The sequence below is a fragment of the Ptiloglossa arizonensis genome, chromosome 7 (assembly GCF_051014685.1).
Source record: "Ptiloglossa arizonensis isolate GNS036 chromosome 7, iyPtiAriz1_principal, whole genome shotgun sequence".
NCBI classification, from domain to species: domain Eukaryota; kingdom Metazoa; phylum Arthropoda; class Insecta; order Hymenoptera; family Colletidae; genus Ptiloglossa; species Ptiloglossa arizonensis.
In genome coordinates this window covers 24,767,804-24,782,091 of record NC_135054.1, presented here as the reverse complement: position 1 = coordinate 24,782,091, position 14,288 = coordinate 24,767,804, and the positions used below count along the sequence as shown (strand labels likewise).

Below are 14,288 nucleotides of genomic sequence, written 5' to 3'. Positions count from 1 at the left end.
TTCTTGTGAAAGAAATTTGCTATGACATCGTTTCTCACAAAGTCATTGTTTATGTTTCACTTCAAGCAGTCATCGCATAAAATTCAATATGGTGTCCGTCGTTCAGCAGTTTATATTGGATATCCATATATTGAGGTAAAATCAACATTAAAGAAACATTTAATCTACCGTAATTATGAAAATTCGATTAAGGAATATGTGCCTCGTCTAAAAATTCTGATGCCACGTCAGTGCATTCTCTAGAAAATTGTGAAAACAACATTTCCGATATACTTTGTACATATTCTACCTTGAGAAACGGAGTTCGGAAATTTAAAAAATAGGAAAGTTAAAAGAAATGGAAAGCATTAAGATGGACAACGCTACAGATACAAATGAACCGGAGACCCAACAAAGTAACATTGAAGAGAAGAACGAAAACTCCGTGACAGATATTACTATAGACATTAAATCTCGACTTAGTCTGAAAACGACTGAAGTATACGGAGAGCCACATACAAATGGAATACCTCGACAAGGTCATTTAAACCAGCACGGTATGAGAAATTTGTATCTAAACATTGTTGTCTTTACAAGGGGTATCTAACTTGAATGCCCTTGAAAAAAAAGGATAGCGAAGCCATAGCATCGTGCAACTTATAATTACAGTAGGTGATAGAGCTGTAAATGTATTGAAAAATATTCGATACAAGATATTGCATTATTATTACTAAGCGTTAATTGATTAAGTTGAAACTAGTTTCTATATAGAATCTATATAGTTCGTGTTTTTATACCAACGACTTTTTAAACATAGTAGAAATTATACTTTTGTAAACTTATTCTTACCACGTTTTGTTTGTATGCATTTAGATGAGGCAGAAACATTGTCTTTGGAAAATAAAGGGAATAACATCCAATATGTTAGTTACACAAGCGAATTACAAATGCCCGATATTATGCACTCAATGCAAAAGGATTTAAGCGAGCCTTACTCCATATACACGTATAGATATTTCATTCACAATTGGCCAAAACTGTGCTTCTTGGTACGTATGCTTGTAAAAATGTTGATACGTTCAAACGATGCTGGTATAGATACTTATTTCCCGATTCTATACATTTAATTCAATTCTTTCTAAGATAGTTTGTATAATTTTGTTCGTCGTTTACATAGAATTTAAAAGAACAGTAAAATTTTTAATGCAGCATTAGAAAGCATTGAGAAAGCATAAGAACTTTCAGCCAGCTTTCGTTAGATTCCTTTGTCTTGCAGGTATAGAATTTACAGAAAACTGTTGCTTTTTGTTCGTCAAGGCGATGCACGGTGACGAGTGTGTCGGTGCTATTGTCTGCAAACTGGATATCCACAGAAAGGTGATAAAACGTGGATACATTGCAATGTTAGCCGTCGATGTGAAATATCGAAAGCGGAAGGTTGGATCAAATTTGGTAAGACGAGCGATTCAAGCAATGATGGAAGACAACGCAGACGAAGTAGTTCTGGAAACGGAGATTACTAACCAGGCGGCGCTACGTTTATACGAGAATCTAGGCTTTGTGCGCGATAAGCGATTATTTCGGTACTATTTGAACGGTGTAGATGCTCTGCGGTTAAAGCTATGGCTCAGATGAAATTCATCTGTATATATATGTCAATAATAATTTAAATAATTGAAGAGAGATAACACTTATATTCTGTAACGTCGAAAGATTCGCAATGTTAATGCCAAAGAGATTGTCATTTGTTTGCACGTAAGAGACTTATATTTCGAAGAAAACTAACCACTTTACACTTAATTTACGTTTAACGTTGCGCAATGTTAAACTTGATAATTAATTTTCTTGCCACAATATGCCATTACATCGTATATTGTTGATATGTAAACACGATGAGAGTGTCAATCAAAATACTATTAACGTATGTATAATTTTTTGATCTGTCGTGAGTATTCATTAAGTACCAACAAGAAAGTATTCCCTTTGGCATTAACGTTTATCGGAATAGATTACAATTGCAGTTTGAGAGTATAAAAGTGAAAGGTGATAGTGGAAGAAGATCGATATTGTCAAATGGCTACTACAAATAGTAGATGTATTATATCTCATGCCTTACGCTACAAAAATGTGTACATACACTGATACAATGAAGTAAAAGATGCAAAGTCAATTTTAAGTGGATACCTATATCATACGTAAAATCAACATTTAATCGATACATTTGTTGTAATATCGAGAATTCGTTGCCGCTTGTCGTATAACGTATTAATAGAACAATAGTGTTCTACCTTCGCAGATATCATTTTGAACATGTACGTGCGTATGTGTAATGAAAAAAGAATCGAAATCATTGTTATATATAAGTTCGTTGTATCAGGTACTGCATCTCTGTAACGTGCAGGTGCATTAGAGCCGTGTACGGCACGCATGGACGTGCGCGAGTAAAGACTAAAGGATAAAATTATGATTTGCCAAATTAAAATATTCCGAAGAAAGTATGTCGCACGCGATTGACGCAGAGCCGTATTCACTGCTGTTTACTTATTATATCCACCTTTGTATAAAATTAATGCGAGGCTCAGATTGTATAATGTAACTATTAAAACGTGTAAAAATGTTAATAAAAATGCGAAAATGTTTTTAGACTAGACTACTTTTATTCGTCGCGGTAAATTTATACGAAAGTGCGATTAAGTGTCCGAGATGAAAAGAGAACGAGTAACACTTTCGAATTCGGAGTGATTTTCTCAAATTCGATCGATAAATCGTTCTCGTTTCGTTTGAACGTGATTGGTTTTTTCCATCGCTCTCGATTTCCTTACCGCAATCATTTACTAGGATAACGAGGAGTTATCGCGGAATTGTAATCGGAGACGAGCGAAAGGGGAGAAGAAATAAATTCATCCTTGTGAATGGCCGAAAATTCGAACAAAGCTAATTTCGGTTTTCATCAATTAATGATGTATTTTCATGCCGGTGAACGATCAACCGAGATTTTCGCGAGAAATTCAAATAGCGTTGTTGTGCAAAACAGCAGTCTTTGGTCTTTAGTTTCCCGAATTCGAAACGATATTTTTTATTTCTATACGATGTTGTACGCGTTGCGGGGAAATAGAGGAATGTAGATGGATCGTGACCAAAAGAAAAATTGTTCAGTACCTAGCGATATATAAATTTGTTCGTTTAAACTTTTCATGTCGCGCGCAGTTAATCGATCTCTATCTTTTTTCCGCGAAAATGCAAAAAAGAAAGGTACGTGGACATTGCGCAACATTTCGTTCAAGAAACACTCAATACCGAAATTTTTACTATCGAATAGTAATTACTATTACTATCGATAGGTAGTTATGGTATCTGTTTGATACATATAATAGAAAATGGACAATTTTATTACCGTTTTACCGAGAAAACGTCTTCTCTGGGTCTTCCTTTTACGTAAGAAGCGTCGTTTTTTTTATCTACTTGATCATTTTCGATGTTTCTTCGGTACAAACTAAAATTCGGAACTGTCCGATACTATTGATTTTACACAAATATTTAAGCAGCCCATAAATATAATCGAGTTATGTATATAGTGAGAACGGAAAAGATCGAAACCGTTTCTAATCGCTTGTATACGAGTTCATTTTTCTCTGTATATTACTACACACATACGTGCTCGTATACATAACAGGTTTCGTCGAAACTGATCCTTAATTTTATCACAGTTTATACGCGATTTATACGGGTAGGTTTTTTTCTATACGTAGGTGCCTCTTACTTAACAATTATACAATTAATGCAAAAGGTCTTGCAATATTTTCCAATAATAGTGCTACTGGCACGAAAGTCTCTCCATGGTAAACGTAGTTGCTTCTGTAACACGAGAGAGATGAGTCATTATCAAAGATAAAATTTTCAAGTAGAGGTAAATGGATAGCCAGACGGGGCTGTCTGTGGGTACTAATTAGAATTAGGAGAAGAAATGTTGGCTCTTTCGTGGTTCTGTACTCTTATTCCGATCGTGTAATGCTTTAAGAGCTTCCGACAAGGCCAGCTGTGTATACATAATATTGCAGATAACACAGATGTTTGTCAACCAACAAGAAGGTTGATCTTTCAACCGATTTCGTAGGAGCACAGCATTTTCTATCTGTCAATCCGATCGTTCCGGCCCGCCTTACACAGCTGCTGGAACGGAACGAGACGGGTCGAAATGAAATGGAACAGAATAGAAAGGCGGAAAGATAAAAAGAAAGCAGTTTTAGGGCTAGAGCGCGGAAGGAAGGGTACGGCGGTAAAGTGCGAGCGACGATAGCGGACGATAGGACAAATGATAACAAACGATAATGGACGATAACGGAAAAAGGAAAGTATGTGTCGTCTCGGTGTCGTTGGAAGTACCGTGGCAAGTTATTGAAAATGCATAGCACGGTAAGGGTGGGTAAATACGTACATACATATATCTACTACGTGCGAATGTAATTGATCGTCACAACGGACGACGTTTTCGATTTATATATAGTATCCCCCTGTAGCGTTCTACGCAGTCGTTATTCGCGTTGTAATCACATTCACACTTTTATTTAACCGTTTGAAAAATCAATATGCTGTGACATATCCAATTTTCTCCAATAATAATCGATCAAATCTCTGATTGTTCAGGGTTAAAATATGAATCTCTAATTCGACAAAGTAACGAATATGTAAATACTTGGATACTTTTCTCGAGAAACAATTGCCTCGATACCTGTTCATTTCTCGTTAACGGTACCCCCGCTTGCGATAAAAATGGACTCGTTGGTAACACGGTAGAAGTTACATAATCCCAGCTTTGCACGATATGTATAAACGAAGATGTAAAACGATGAGAATCTGGTAGTTCGTAATTACAAGCTCAACGCGATTAAAAAGGAGTGTATTCCGAGGGAATTTTGATTTGTTTAATATTCGAATGGCATTTTCAATTTCAATTAAATTCACTCCCGCCGGTCTATCGCCCCACCATCCCGTGCCTTAGCTATTTTTAGCAATCGCTTGGAAACGATCAACGTTTTCCCATGTTTTCATCCCGTATCCGATTTATCTACCCGATTTCGAGATACTCGTAGCCATTCGTTACCGTGACGCATTATGCTTGGTACATCATAAAGCGGTTCGGGAATTTGTCAGCGACGCGCAATCTCTGCTTTTTCGATACCGTCCAATGAAACTCCATCGCGTAACAGATAACGTAATCGGTTCCGAGGAGAGACAACCTTATGGAGATTGCTCGATAAGAATAACTGCAGTTGATCGAAAATCTATCTAGGTATCGTATTGTGGACGAAGGTCGATTTGCTGTCTCGTTCTCCTCTTTCTCGTCATTGTTCGTCCTTTAATTTCGAAATAGGGAGGGTAGAAGCGGAGAAAAAATGAAATACAGCGAGAAAAGAAGAGAACCGAACCGAACTTTAGAACGGTCGAAAACGAAACGTGGTATCCATTTAGGCGCGTAGACGTAACTAGATACGTACCTAGATACGTATTTAAAGAGGGAAGAATGTTGTACTTACCACCGAATTCCATTCTCGCGGACTCTCGACACGTTGCGTTCGTCGTTGTCGCTTCGAGAACGATCAATTCGCAAATCTCTGGATTCGGTGTCCTGATCCGAGCTTGATTCGGTAGCAAAGATTCCTGAAGAGTATTGTTGCCGTTGCACGCATTATCGTTCCGGAATCCTCCGGTGGTTCTTAGAGCGCGACCATTGTCAGATCTCGGAAAACATGGAAGTACCTTGAAAAAAATTCAAAAAGGTGAAACTCGCGCGAGACTCGACCTCAGCTTTTGATTAATTTTACGCATTACTGAAAATTTATTGCTCGTTACGCGACTACGCGTTCACAACGAGAGTACGCGCGTTGCATCGCTATTTGTCACATTGCGTAGTTGGAAGACCGTTCGTTTTAACACGGATCGAGCAAGACATTGTTGCATACGCGCACAGTTGCGTGTACACGCGTACCTACAGTTTGAAATACCAGTGATTTCACGGCACGTTCGAGCTCGAGTCGAAAGAATCGATCGCAAAAATACGATGGAACCGATGATGGAACGTACTATAGATAAATAAAAAGGCACGGGACACGCGGTTGCTCGAATCGATTGTCGTCGGTGTCGAAAAACAAAGAATAGTGAAATTTGCCCAAGCATTACCATGCAAACGAGATAACTTTTCTTCGGTGTTAGATATTTTCGCAAACGAAAACGAAAACGAAAACGAAAAAGGGGAAAGGTCTCGACTACGGGGATAGATACGCTGTTTTAGGTATCGAAACGATACGAAGAATACGATTCGTTCTTCGTACTTGCTTAAATTCTTTGCGAAAATTATCGTTGAGCCAAGCGTAAAGAAATGGGTTGTAACAGGTGCTACTCATGGCGAGGCAATGCGTCATGAAAAAGCAGAGTCTGTAATAGGACCAATCGTTGGCCGGCGAATAGAAGTCGTCGACGACGTTGACAATGTTGAGAGGTAGCCAAGAAATTCCAAATATAGTGACCATGGCTATCAACATCCGGTTCGTTCGCTTCTTTCTCTCTCTGTCGGCTTCCTCCCTCTTGTTGGTCTTGGTGCCCGGTTTCGATTTTGCTCGATCGTTCAATTTGATCGATACGCAGGTGTAGCAAAACGCAATCACGAAGAAAGGTAAGACGAATTGAAGTATCGAGGTGACGGAGCTAAAAATTTTACGAAATCGTTCGGTCGGCCAATGTTCTTCGCAGTAAGCGTACGGTTCTTCCAGATGCATGTAAAGTCCGTACGGCAGAGTGACCAGCAAAGCCACTGTCCAGATACCAATGATCACGCCCAAGCAAACATCGATCTTCATACGAGGATGAAACGGGTATATGATCACCATGAATCTGTCGATCGCGATACTGGTCAACGTCAATGTACTGATATAAACGCTGACACCTTGAGCATACGGCACCAAGTGGCAGAGGATTCTACCGAATATCCAACCGCCGAGAAACGTATACAGAGGCGTAAACGGAACCGCCAGCATGCAAAGCAGTACGTCGCTCAGCGCCAGATTCGTGATGAACAGATTCGTTACGGTCTGCATTTGACGATTTCGTGCCACGACGAAGCACACCAGCGTATTACCGAACACACCCAGTACAAAAATATTTCCGTAAAAAATGTAAAATATTAGTTGCACGATAGTGTCCGAAGTCGCATCGTTCTCCACGGTCGTAGAGACTCGACTCGAGTCGTTGTTGACCGACCAAATTTCCTCCATACTACCGTTACCCGAAACCGTCCCATTAACCATTCTTCTCTCGCACTGTCCTCTCCCGTTCACGTATCCATCAAAAACGTATCCGAACGTTTCGCATTCGCGTCGATCCGATACCGTCTCTCCTCCCTTTCTCGAACTCTCGCTCTCTTCCTTCTTTCAAGTATACTTGGAAAGATACCCTCCGATTTCCTTTCTTCCTACAATTTTGCATATCGTTACCTAGCACTTCTTATTACGTTTTTCGCGAGGCATCGCGGAGTAAACGTAAAACCAAACGAGAAGGAAGGAAAAACGTGATCGTGCCCGTACTGAGAAAAACCAACAAGGAGCGAGATCAGTTTCTCGATCGCCCTCGTTCCTCCTGTTCTTTTTAACCGAGTATATCGGACAAGGATACCTCGTGGAGGAATACTTTCGTCCATCGAGACGTCTTTCGTTTATCCGTCGCTTCTTCTTTGGCCAGCGAGAAAACTATCACCGTGAAAAAATCTCGCGACACGTATCGATGTGTCCGAGGAATACTTCGTCCGCGTACTTTGACGCATCGTTTTTCGCTCGCGAACCTCCACCTTCCGGTCGTTCGAATCGAACGAGCTATCTTAAAAATAGTAAAATCTGGCGTTTCTCGAGGTTACCAAGTTAAAAACAGCCCCCGAAAATAGAACAGAATTGCGCGAACCACGAATCTGACGAATAGTCCAGTGCTACAACGCTACTATCTTTTCGTCGAAACCCACTTTGAATACAATTTTTCAGCTGTCCGACAAAAAATATATCCAACGATGAATCGGTACTCTTGTTTACTATTCGCGTTTCGAAAGTGCACTTTTCGCTGGTTGACAATTCCTCGTATGGATGGATATTTGAAAGTTTGCAAAAAACAATCGATTATTTTGACCGTCGTTAAAATACTATTATCAAGAAGAATGTACACGTAAAATTTCAACCTTAAACTTAGGTTTGAGCCACCTGTTGAAGATTCCGCTCCTCAGCTTCCTTGCAGTTTTCTTGGACTTATTCTTATGGAAAAAGTCCCACGAGGGATTCTTTCGAGAGAGGGAAGAAAGAACAAGAGATCTGGGAAGAGAGAAAGGGGGAGAGAGAGAGAGAGAGAGAGAGAGTTTACGAATTAAAACTTTTCTTGCGAATAAACGTATTCTACGAATTCTGGGAAACGAATGTTGCCAAGTAAAGAAATTAAACCACAATCGACGCCGATCGGTTCACCCGTACAACGTTCTCGCGAGATTGTATGTTGTATTGGCGATACGTTTGAAAAACTTGACGCTATACGTCAAATAATATCACTGTCGAGTTGAAAGTATAAGCAGAAATCATCACTCCATAACCGGTTCGACGAAACTCGACAATTCTCTTTTCAGTTATTTCTTCCGCGTATCTTCGGAACGTTTTTGTTCGGTGAAACGCAACGACTCGCGCAGACCTTCGATGTTACATGAACCGCCAACGAGTCCGAGACGACCAACGACCCGACCTCTTCTATCGACAACTGAGAATGGAAGATCGCTGGCGAACCTAACCAGACCAACCACTGTTTTCTCGCGCAGGCGTTCGTGTTACCATCGGCCAAGCTTACAATTAGTTCTACCTACTTCTCCTTTATCTTCTTCCTTCCAGAAAGGTGTCAAATATACATATACACTTAATGAAATGCCCCTTGTAAAATACGGTAATTTATTAAGAATGAAACGTTTATCCTTGTGACTTTTATGATAAATTAAATCTAAAGCATTTCCATTATCTTCTTACAATACAGCTACACTTTTCTCGCTACCACCGTACCTTGAAATTTACACCTTACCATTAATTACCATTTCTTACATGTGTGCCTGACTGCATCTATGCATGCGCGTACGCGTATATGTACATTATTTACTTGAATGCAAACGCAAATACATCTTGGTGATATAGCATAACTTGACGCGTATTATTCAAACGTATTATCTTACCGCTACTTCGTAAATCTTTTATTTAATTGCACGTGTATCTATGTCTAGCCGCTTCTTTGCACACTTCCCCTTCTTCTCAGCCATCTTTCATTCGTCATTTTTTTGTACAATTCCTTTATATACACTTGTAACGATTTGTGCGTGTACGAATGTTTACAGGCACGCAATCACAAAATATTGTGCAAGGTCCACAATGTCCAACAAATCCGAGAAATATTTGGGCAGAAACTTGCACGTACCTCGATAGTTTCGTACGATCGATTAATCGGGGGTTTCGTGTCGCCAAATCCTCGTAACCGTACGCCACGATTTGCTAGAAATGTATTCAGAAAATTGATGCTCGTATAAAAATATGGAACGATCGCTTTATTTCAAAGGACATTTCTCTTTCTTCGGATTCGATGGATATCACGAGGCATCCTCTACGTTTCGTCGTTATCATAAATTCGTGCACGTGCGCATTTTTACACGATGAACATCACGTTACATTGCCACTACATAACACTTAACGTCCACAGAACGTTTGACATTTGGCAAAGTCGTGCAACTATTATAATTTACAATGACACATGATATACACGCGCGCGCATACGTGCATACGTGCATACGTGTATACGTGCATACGTGCATACGTGCATACGTGCATACGTGCATACGTGCATACGTGCGTACATACGTACGCGTAGAATGTAGATTTAATAACAGTGTAAATCTTCGTATCCTTACGGACACGTTTAAATTATACGGGATTCGATATAAAACAGTCGCTTAACGAAATTGTTAAACGTTTAGACGAATAAGTAATTTTGGTAACCAACTATGTATATTTTTGGTTAACGATAAAACGTTAAGTTAAAAGAGCTATCAAATAAAACGTTGCTGTCAAATGTAATACCAAGTCGAGCATTTCCGAAACAATTGTGTTTCGTTGTGTTCTTGTCGATTGGTCGTAGGAAAGGCAAGCAACAAGTCTCAAGGGATAAATTTCTCTATTTACATTGGTACACGCGTCAAACTTGTTCAATGTTACTTCTCGCAAACCCAATTCTTTACCTTTTAATTTGGCTAAAATTATAAGATAATAAACGTATCGGATCATCTATTCTGTACTTTGAAAAATGGGTAACAGTTATTTCTTTCTTAATAAACGGCACCCTGAGTCTCTTCTATCGTGAAATCGTGAGACGTCCAAGATACGCTTCGAATTAATACATAATCATTGTCGCTTTCATTCAACATTTGCAATTCGACATCGTATACTACTCTCTAAGTGACAATTCTCCATTATAAAAATTTAATACGAAGGCATGAAACTTTCGAAAATTCCATTTTCGCACAAATTATTCGTATCACTTCGCTTTCTATTTTACAATTTTAAATCCGTAACAGGTCTTTCCTGTGTATGTAACTATTTGTGAACCATTTTAGAATCGTTCGAATCTTCTCTGATCTATACAATCATTTGCTATTACTATTTGATTGCTTATTCTATCGTTTTACATGTGAAATAGTACAGTTGAACGACAAAAAACTTTTCTTTCAAATTCATTTTTAATCGTAGGAAATACACGTGTGGCTGTAAATCACTATCCGTAAATAACAGTCAATTCTTGATCGTCTATAAAGTCGTTCAATTTCCAAACTATCTATGTACACAATATCGTTCGACTCGATCGATATGTCACGTTCCTCGATAAAATGTATATGCATTTGTCTCTTATTTCACTGCATTATTTAAACGAATTTTCATTCAGTACTCAATCGAATACTACGTGTATCTACATCACGATGCATTCTCATATACGTTGCTTAACATTGCTCGTACGTTGTGTATGCGTTCGTGGTTGATCTACTCTGTCACGCGCACATTGAAGTCACATTTTCATGTCGATAAACAACATTTTTAGATATTTCCAACACGCGAGTTTGCTAATAAAATGAGACAAAAGCTACAAACAATCACACTTTTCATTTGTTAGATTCAAGTAACTCCTTTGAATCTTTACAATCTAAACAAGAATTTCTTCTTTTTTCCACATACTGACACATGTGAATTAAACTATTACAAAAATAGCACGATTTCAATTATCTTGACATAAACTGACATTTTACAGCTTGCAACTTTTCTAAAAAGGTATATGCTAAGTTTAAAACGTATCCTTAACATAAACACTAAAGTAAATAAACCATCTGCGAGACAATTTCTTCGTACATCGAGTGTACTACTTCTTCCATTTATCGTATATCATTTTTAAGGATCGATAATATATGTTGCAACGCTCTAAGTTTCCAAATAGAAACAACATGTAAGTAACTACAATGCAATGATAAACATTCGAATGTTTATTTACATCAGTAAGAAATGATAATAACTTTACGCATTAAAATACATTTATTGCCTGTTAAATTAGTTTTTCTAAAACAAACATCGTACACTGCCATATACATTTACTATTACCCAATAAATATCTATACATCCCTACTACCACAATAAAAGTTTAAGAGAAACAAGAAAGACGAAGGTTTCTGAAATTAGATTATGTTAATGAGACACTAGAAAAATCTGTTATTCTTTTACTATTGATAATGTTAAAAAATATAAATAAATTAGAATTTTAGGACTACAAAGAGACATTTCCTATTTAATATGTACTTGATAAACTTATGCAACAGACTCTATATAGAACAGTACATACACAGAAAGGTAACGGCTATACACAATTCGTTTTTTTGTACTATAGAAATTTTTACAAACATTTCAGGTCTATATAATTACAATTATTGTAAGTATTAGTCTGTTTTTCCTGACAAGTATTGTTGGCATAAAACTTCTATGTACATAGGTCATAAACTGTAATGGTATCCTAACTCTATCCTGTCCCATCTAATTCTTCCCAAGTCTTTTGCATAATTTTTTCTATACATAACAGGCATGGAAGTCTCTTTGCAAGTCAAATATGTAGAATATAGCAAAACAAATACTCGTCAATCAAGAGTAAAAGAAATTAAAATGGTACAAAGGCAGAATATATGTGTAAACCTAAACAAAAACAACTCGATAAGGCAAGTAATATTCTTCCATTAGCAAAAAGCGACTCTCAAAGTTGTTTATTTAAAGGAATTCACATTGTAGATGCATCGTGCTAAGGACTCCCTGCAAGATAATACGACTAAATAGACAATGTCTCTTTGATCAATTTCTTCATTGTGTTACCCATTGTTGTACTCGATGGACTAGATGTCGTAAACGATAATTTAAACAAATATGGTTGTATATCAGGATACGAAGTATCAAAGATCAGATCCAATTCAGCTTGATTTGGCACTTTAGGAAGATAATCGTGACGATTCATTACTTCTGTTATGTAAAGAATCTTATCTGTTAGTAAATCGCCAACTTTTTCCCTGCATATCTGTCTTTCATGCTCTGTTGTTAATTTTATTAATTCCAAATGTACTGTCCATACTTCCCACGGTATGCATTCTGGTTGAAAGGGCCAACGATTTTTCTTCTTCTGAAAGAATTCCAAGGATATTTGGCCCGAACCTGGACTATCGGTGGAACGTAAAGCTTCAGAAAAACCTGATATTTCACGTTTCAGAGTTTGATCCAGATGCATTGATGAACAACAGACATAAGTAAAATCGATAAAATCACAGTCGACATCTTGATATCCCACGGTACCTACTGAATAGCTGCCTTCTTGTTTGTACTTAAATTTACCGAGACTTCGGTGGAAAAGAACACTGTGGAAGATACTTGCTACCGCTTCGTCCACTTGTCGGCCCTCCATACTTAATTCGAACAATTGAGTTCTTGCATTCATGGTGATTCCTATACAACAAGATTTAAGTACTGAAAATCTACACGAATTCTACTTAAGATCTATTGAAAGTATGTCACGATTGTAATCTAATGATAATAAATCACACAATGGGCAAAGAAATTAGAAAACTAATTTTACAGATAAAAAAAAGAAAAATATAATTGCGTCGATCAATTTCTAACCTCGTAAAAGCAGTGGTAGAAACGTTGATTATCACTGGAGACTTGTTGCGATACTGGATGATATTTGGTCATCTTTTAATTGTAGAAAATTGTCCAGTACTCCAAAAATGCAATTAAATAATCGATGAATAACGTCATAGAAGTAAATTCTTACATTTTTTGAAAATTTCGAAGATAGAATTATTCGACATGTATGTGCTCACATCGAAATAAAACGAAAAATTACTCCGAAAAATAGCTTCTTTGGATACTTTATTCACACTTTTACGTAACAATAATTAGGAATATGTTATTCCTTTGAGAAATAAGCGTTGCTCAGGTTTTCGAGCGTAACTATAACTTACTTCTCCGTTCGTTTTTCTTTCGATCTAATCGATGTACTTTAATTTTCACGCTTCTCGTGATAAATGCTTTGTAAATTCAATATGTAAGTTCTCAATCATTAACGACGCGTTGTACAATCTGATTAATTCTTCCATGAAGAATTTCTTTGCGCTATCTTTTTCCTGAATACCTAAACAACCCACTTCCACTGCTATTACCACACCGCTACTACCACTGCCACCACTGTATGACCACTTTATCGTTTAAACTAATTCGTTATCGTGTGATTTCTACCTTCTTATACTCCACCAGATTCTATTCATTTTGAAATTCCTTTGTGAAGAAATTTGTACGTTCGTAACACTCGTCGCACAAAATTATTTTATTGGAACCAACAAGTTACAGACTCTACAGATCTCTTTTGTCGGTAAACAACAGCTGTCCTTGCGACACGCGCCATTTTACGATATATATATATATATATATATATATATATATATATATATATATATATATAGTTTCTCGATTCTCTATTGGTATATATACACTCGGTGGTATTAATTTGTTCACTTTAAGATTAAATTCTCTAGCGTCTGCTCCAACCAAAGTACGTACCAAAAACAAATGTGGATTTTGATTGGTGCGAAACTAGTAACTTTGACGCAGAACGAAGATTGTTCTCTAGTAACGCCTGATAAGAAGAACGGACCTTAACTATTTGAGTCCCAAGTAGCGCGA

The 14,288-nt window shown here is 37.6% G+C and overlaps 3 protein-coding genes and 1 long non-coding RNA gene across 7 annotated transcripts; 2 read left to right on the top strand and 2 right to left on the bottom strand.

Moving 5' to 3' along the window:
• The first annotated feature begins 76 nt into the window (after positions 1 to 76).
• LOC143149502 (N-alpha-acetyltransferase 30) lies at positions 77 to 2,624 on the top strand. The gene is made up of 3 exons (XM_076316929.1): positions 77 to 536; positions 853 to 1,028; positions 1,297 to 2,624. Exons 1-3 carry the CDS (start codon positions 338 to 340, stop codon positions 1,612 to 1,614), a joined length of 693 nt encoding a protein of 230 aa, XP_076173044.1. The 5' UTR covers positions 77 to 337; the 3' UTR covers positions 1,615 to 2,624.
• LOC143149501 (prolactin-releasing peptide receptor) lies at positions 2,044 to 8,741 on the bottom strand. Of its 3 annotated transcripts, none has more exons than XM_076316925.1 (4): positions 8,195 to 8,741; positions 6,309 to 7,444; positions 5,514 to 5,736; positions 2,044 to 3,834 (listed from the first exon to the last, which is right to left on the bottom strand). In XM_076316925.1, the coding sequence occupies exons 2-4, from the start codon at positions 7,278 to 7,280 to the stop codon at positions 3,794 to 3,796; spliced, it is 1,236 nt and encodes a 411-aa protein (XP_076173040.1). In that variant the 5' UTR covers positions 7,281 to 7,444; positions 8,195 to 8,741; the 3' UTR covers positions 2,044 to 3,793. The 3 variants fall into 3 exon arrangements, with proteins under 3 accessions (XP_076173040.1, XP_076173041.1, XP_076173043.1); XM_076316926.1 differs by having other exon boundaries at positions 8,217 to 8,741; XM_076316928.1 differs by lacking the exon at positions 2,044 to 3,834 and adding an exon at positions 3,858 to 4,146 and having other exon boundaries at positions 6,309 to 8,741.
• Positions 4,313 to 10,313, top strand: LOC143149505 (uncharacterized). The gene is made up of 2 exons (XR_012992798.1): positions 4,313 to 4,392; positions 8,630 to 10,313. It is a non-coding gene; the product is annotated as an uncharacterized LOC143149505 (long non-coding RNA).
• Atg101 (autophagy-related protein 101) lies at positions 8,915 to 14,003 on the bottom strand. Of its 2 annotated transcripts, none has more exons than XM_076316930.1 (2): positions 13,845 to 14,003; positions 8,915 to 13,052 (listed from the first exon to the last, which is right to left on the bottom strand). In XM_076316930.1, the coding sequence occupies exon 2, from the start codon at positions 13,042 to 13,044 to the stop codon at positions 12,388 to 12,390; it is 657 nt and encodes a 218-aa protein (XP_076173045.1). In that variant the 5' UTR covers positions 13,045 to 13,052; positions 13,845 to 14,003; the 3' UTR covers positions 8,915 to 12,387. The 2 variants fall into 2 exon arrangements, with proteins under 2 accessions (XP_076173045.1, XP_076173046.1); XM_076316931.1 differs by lacking the exon at positions 13,845 to 14,003 and adding an exon at positions 13,227 to 13,837.
• Positions 14,004 to 14,288: the final 285 nt, after the last annotated feature.

What these genes read in the sequence shown, in the direction of transcription:
- LOC143149502 (XM_076316929.1), top strand. Translation starts at nt 338, where the DNA reads ATGGAAAGCATTAAGATGGACAACGCTACAGATACAAATGAACCGGAG. An exon ending in AGGTCATTTAAACCAGCACG is followed by an intron (nt 537 to 852) that starts GTATGAGAAATT and finishes GTATGCATTTAG; the next exon opens with ATGAGGCAGAAACATTGTCT. An exon ending in GGCCAAAACTGTGCTTCTTG is followed by an intron (nt 1,029 to 1,296) that starts GTACGTATGCTT and finishes TTGTTCGTCAAG; the next exon opens with GCGATGCACGGTGACGAGTG.
- LOC143149501 (XM_076316925.1), bottom strand. Translation starts at nt 7,280, where the DNA reads ATGGTTAATGGGACGGTTTCGGGTAACGGTAGTATGGAGGAAATTTGG. An exon ending in TTCGCAAAGAATTTAAGCAA is followed by an intron (nt 5,737 to 6,308) that starts GTACGAAGAACG and finishes ATTTTTTTCAAG; the next exon opens with GTACTTCCATGTTTTCCGAG. An exon ending in CGCGAGAATGGAATTCGGTG is followed by an intron (nt 3,835 to 5,513) that starts GTAAGTACAACA and finishes CTCGTGTTACAG; the next exon opens with AAGCAACTACGTTTACCATG.
- Atg101 (XM_076316930.1), bottom strand. Translation starts at nt 13,044, where the DNA reads ATGAATGCAAGAACTCAATTGTTCGAATTAAGTATGGAGGGCCGACAA.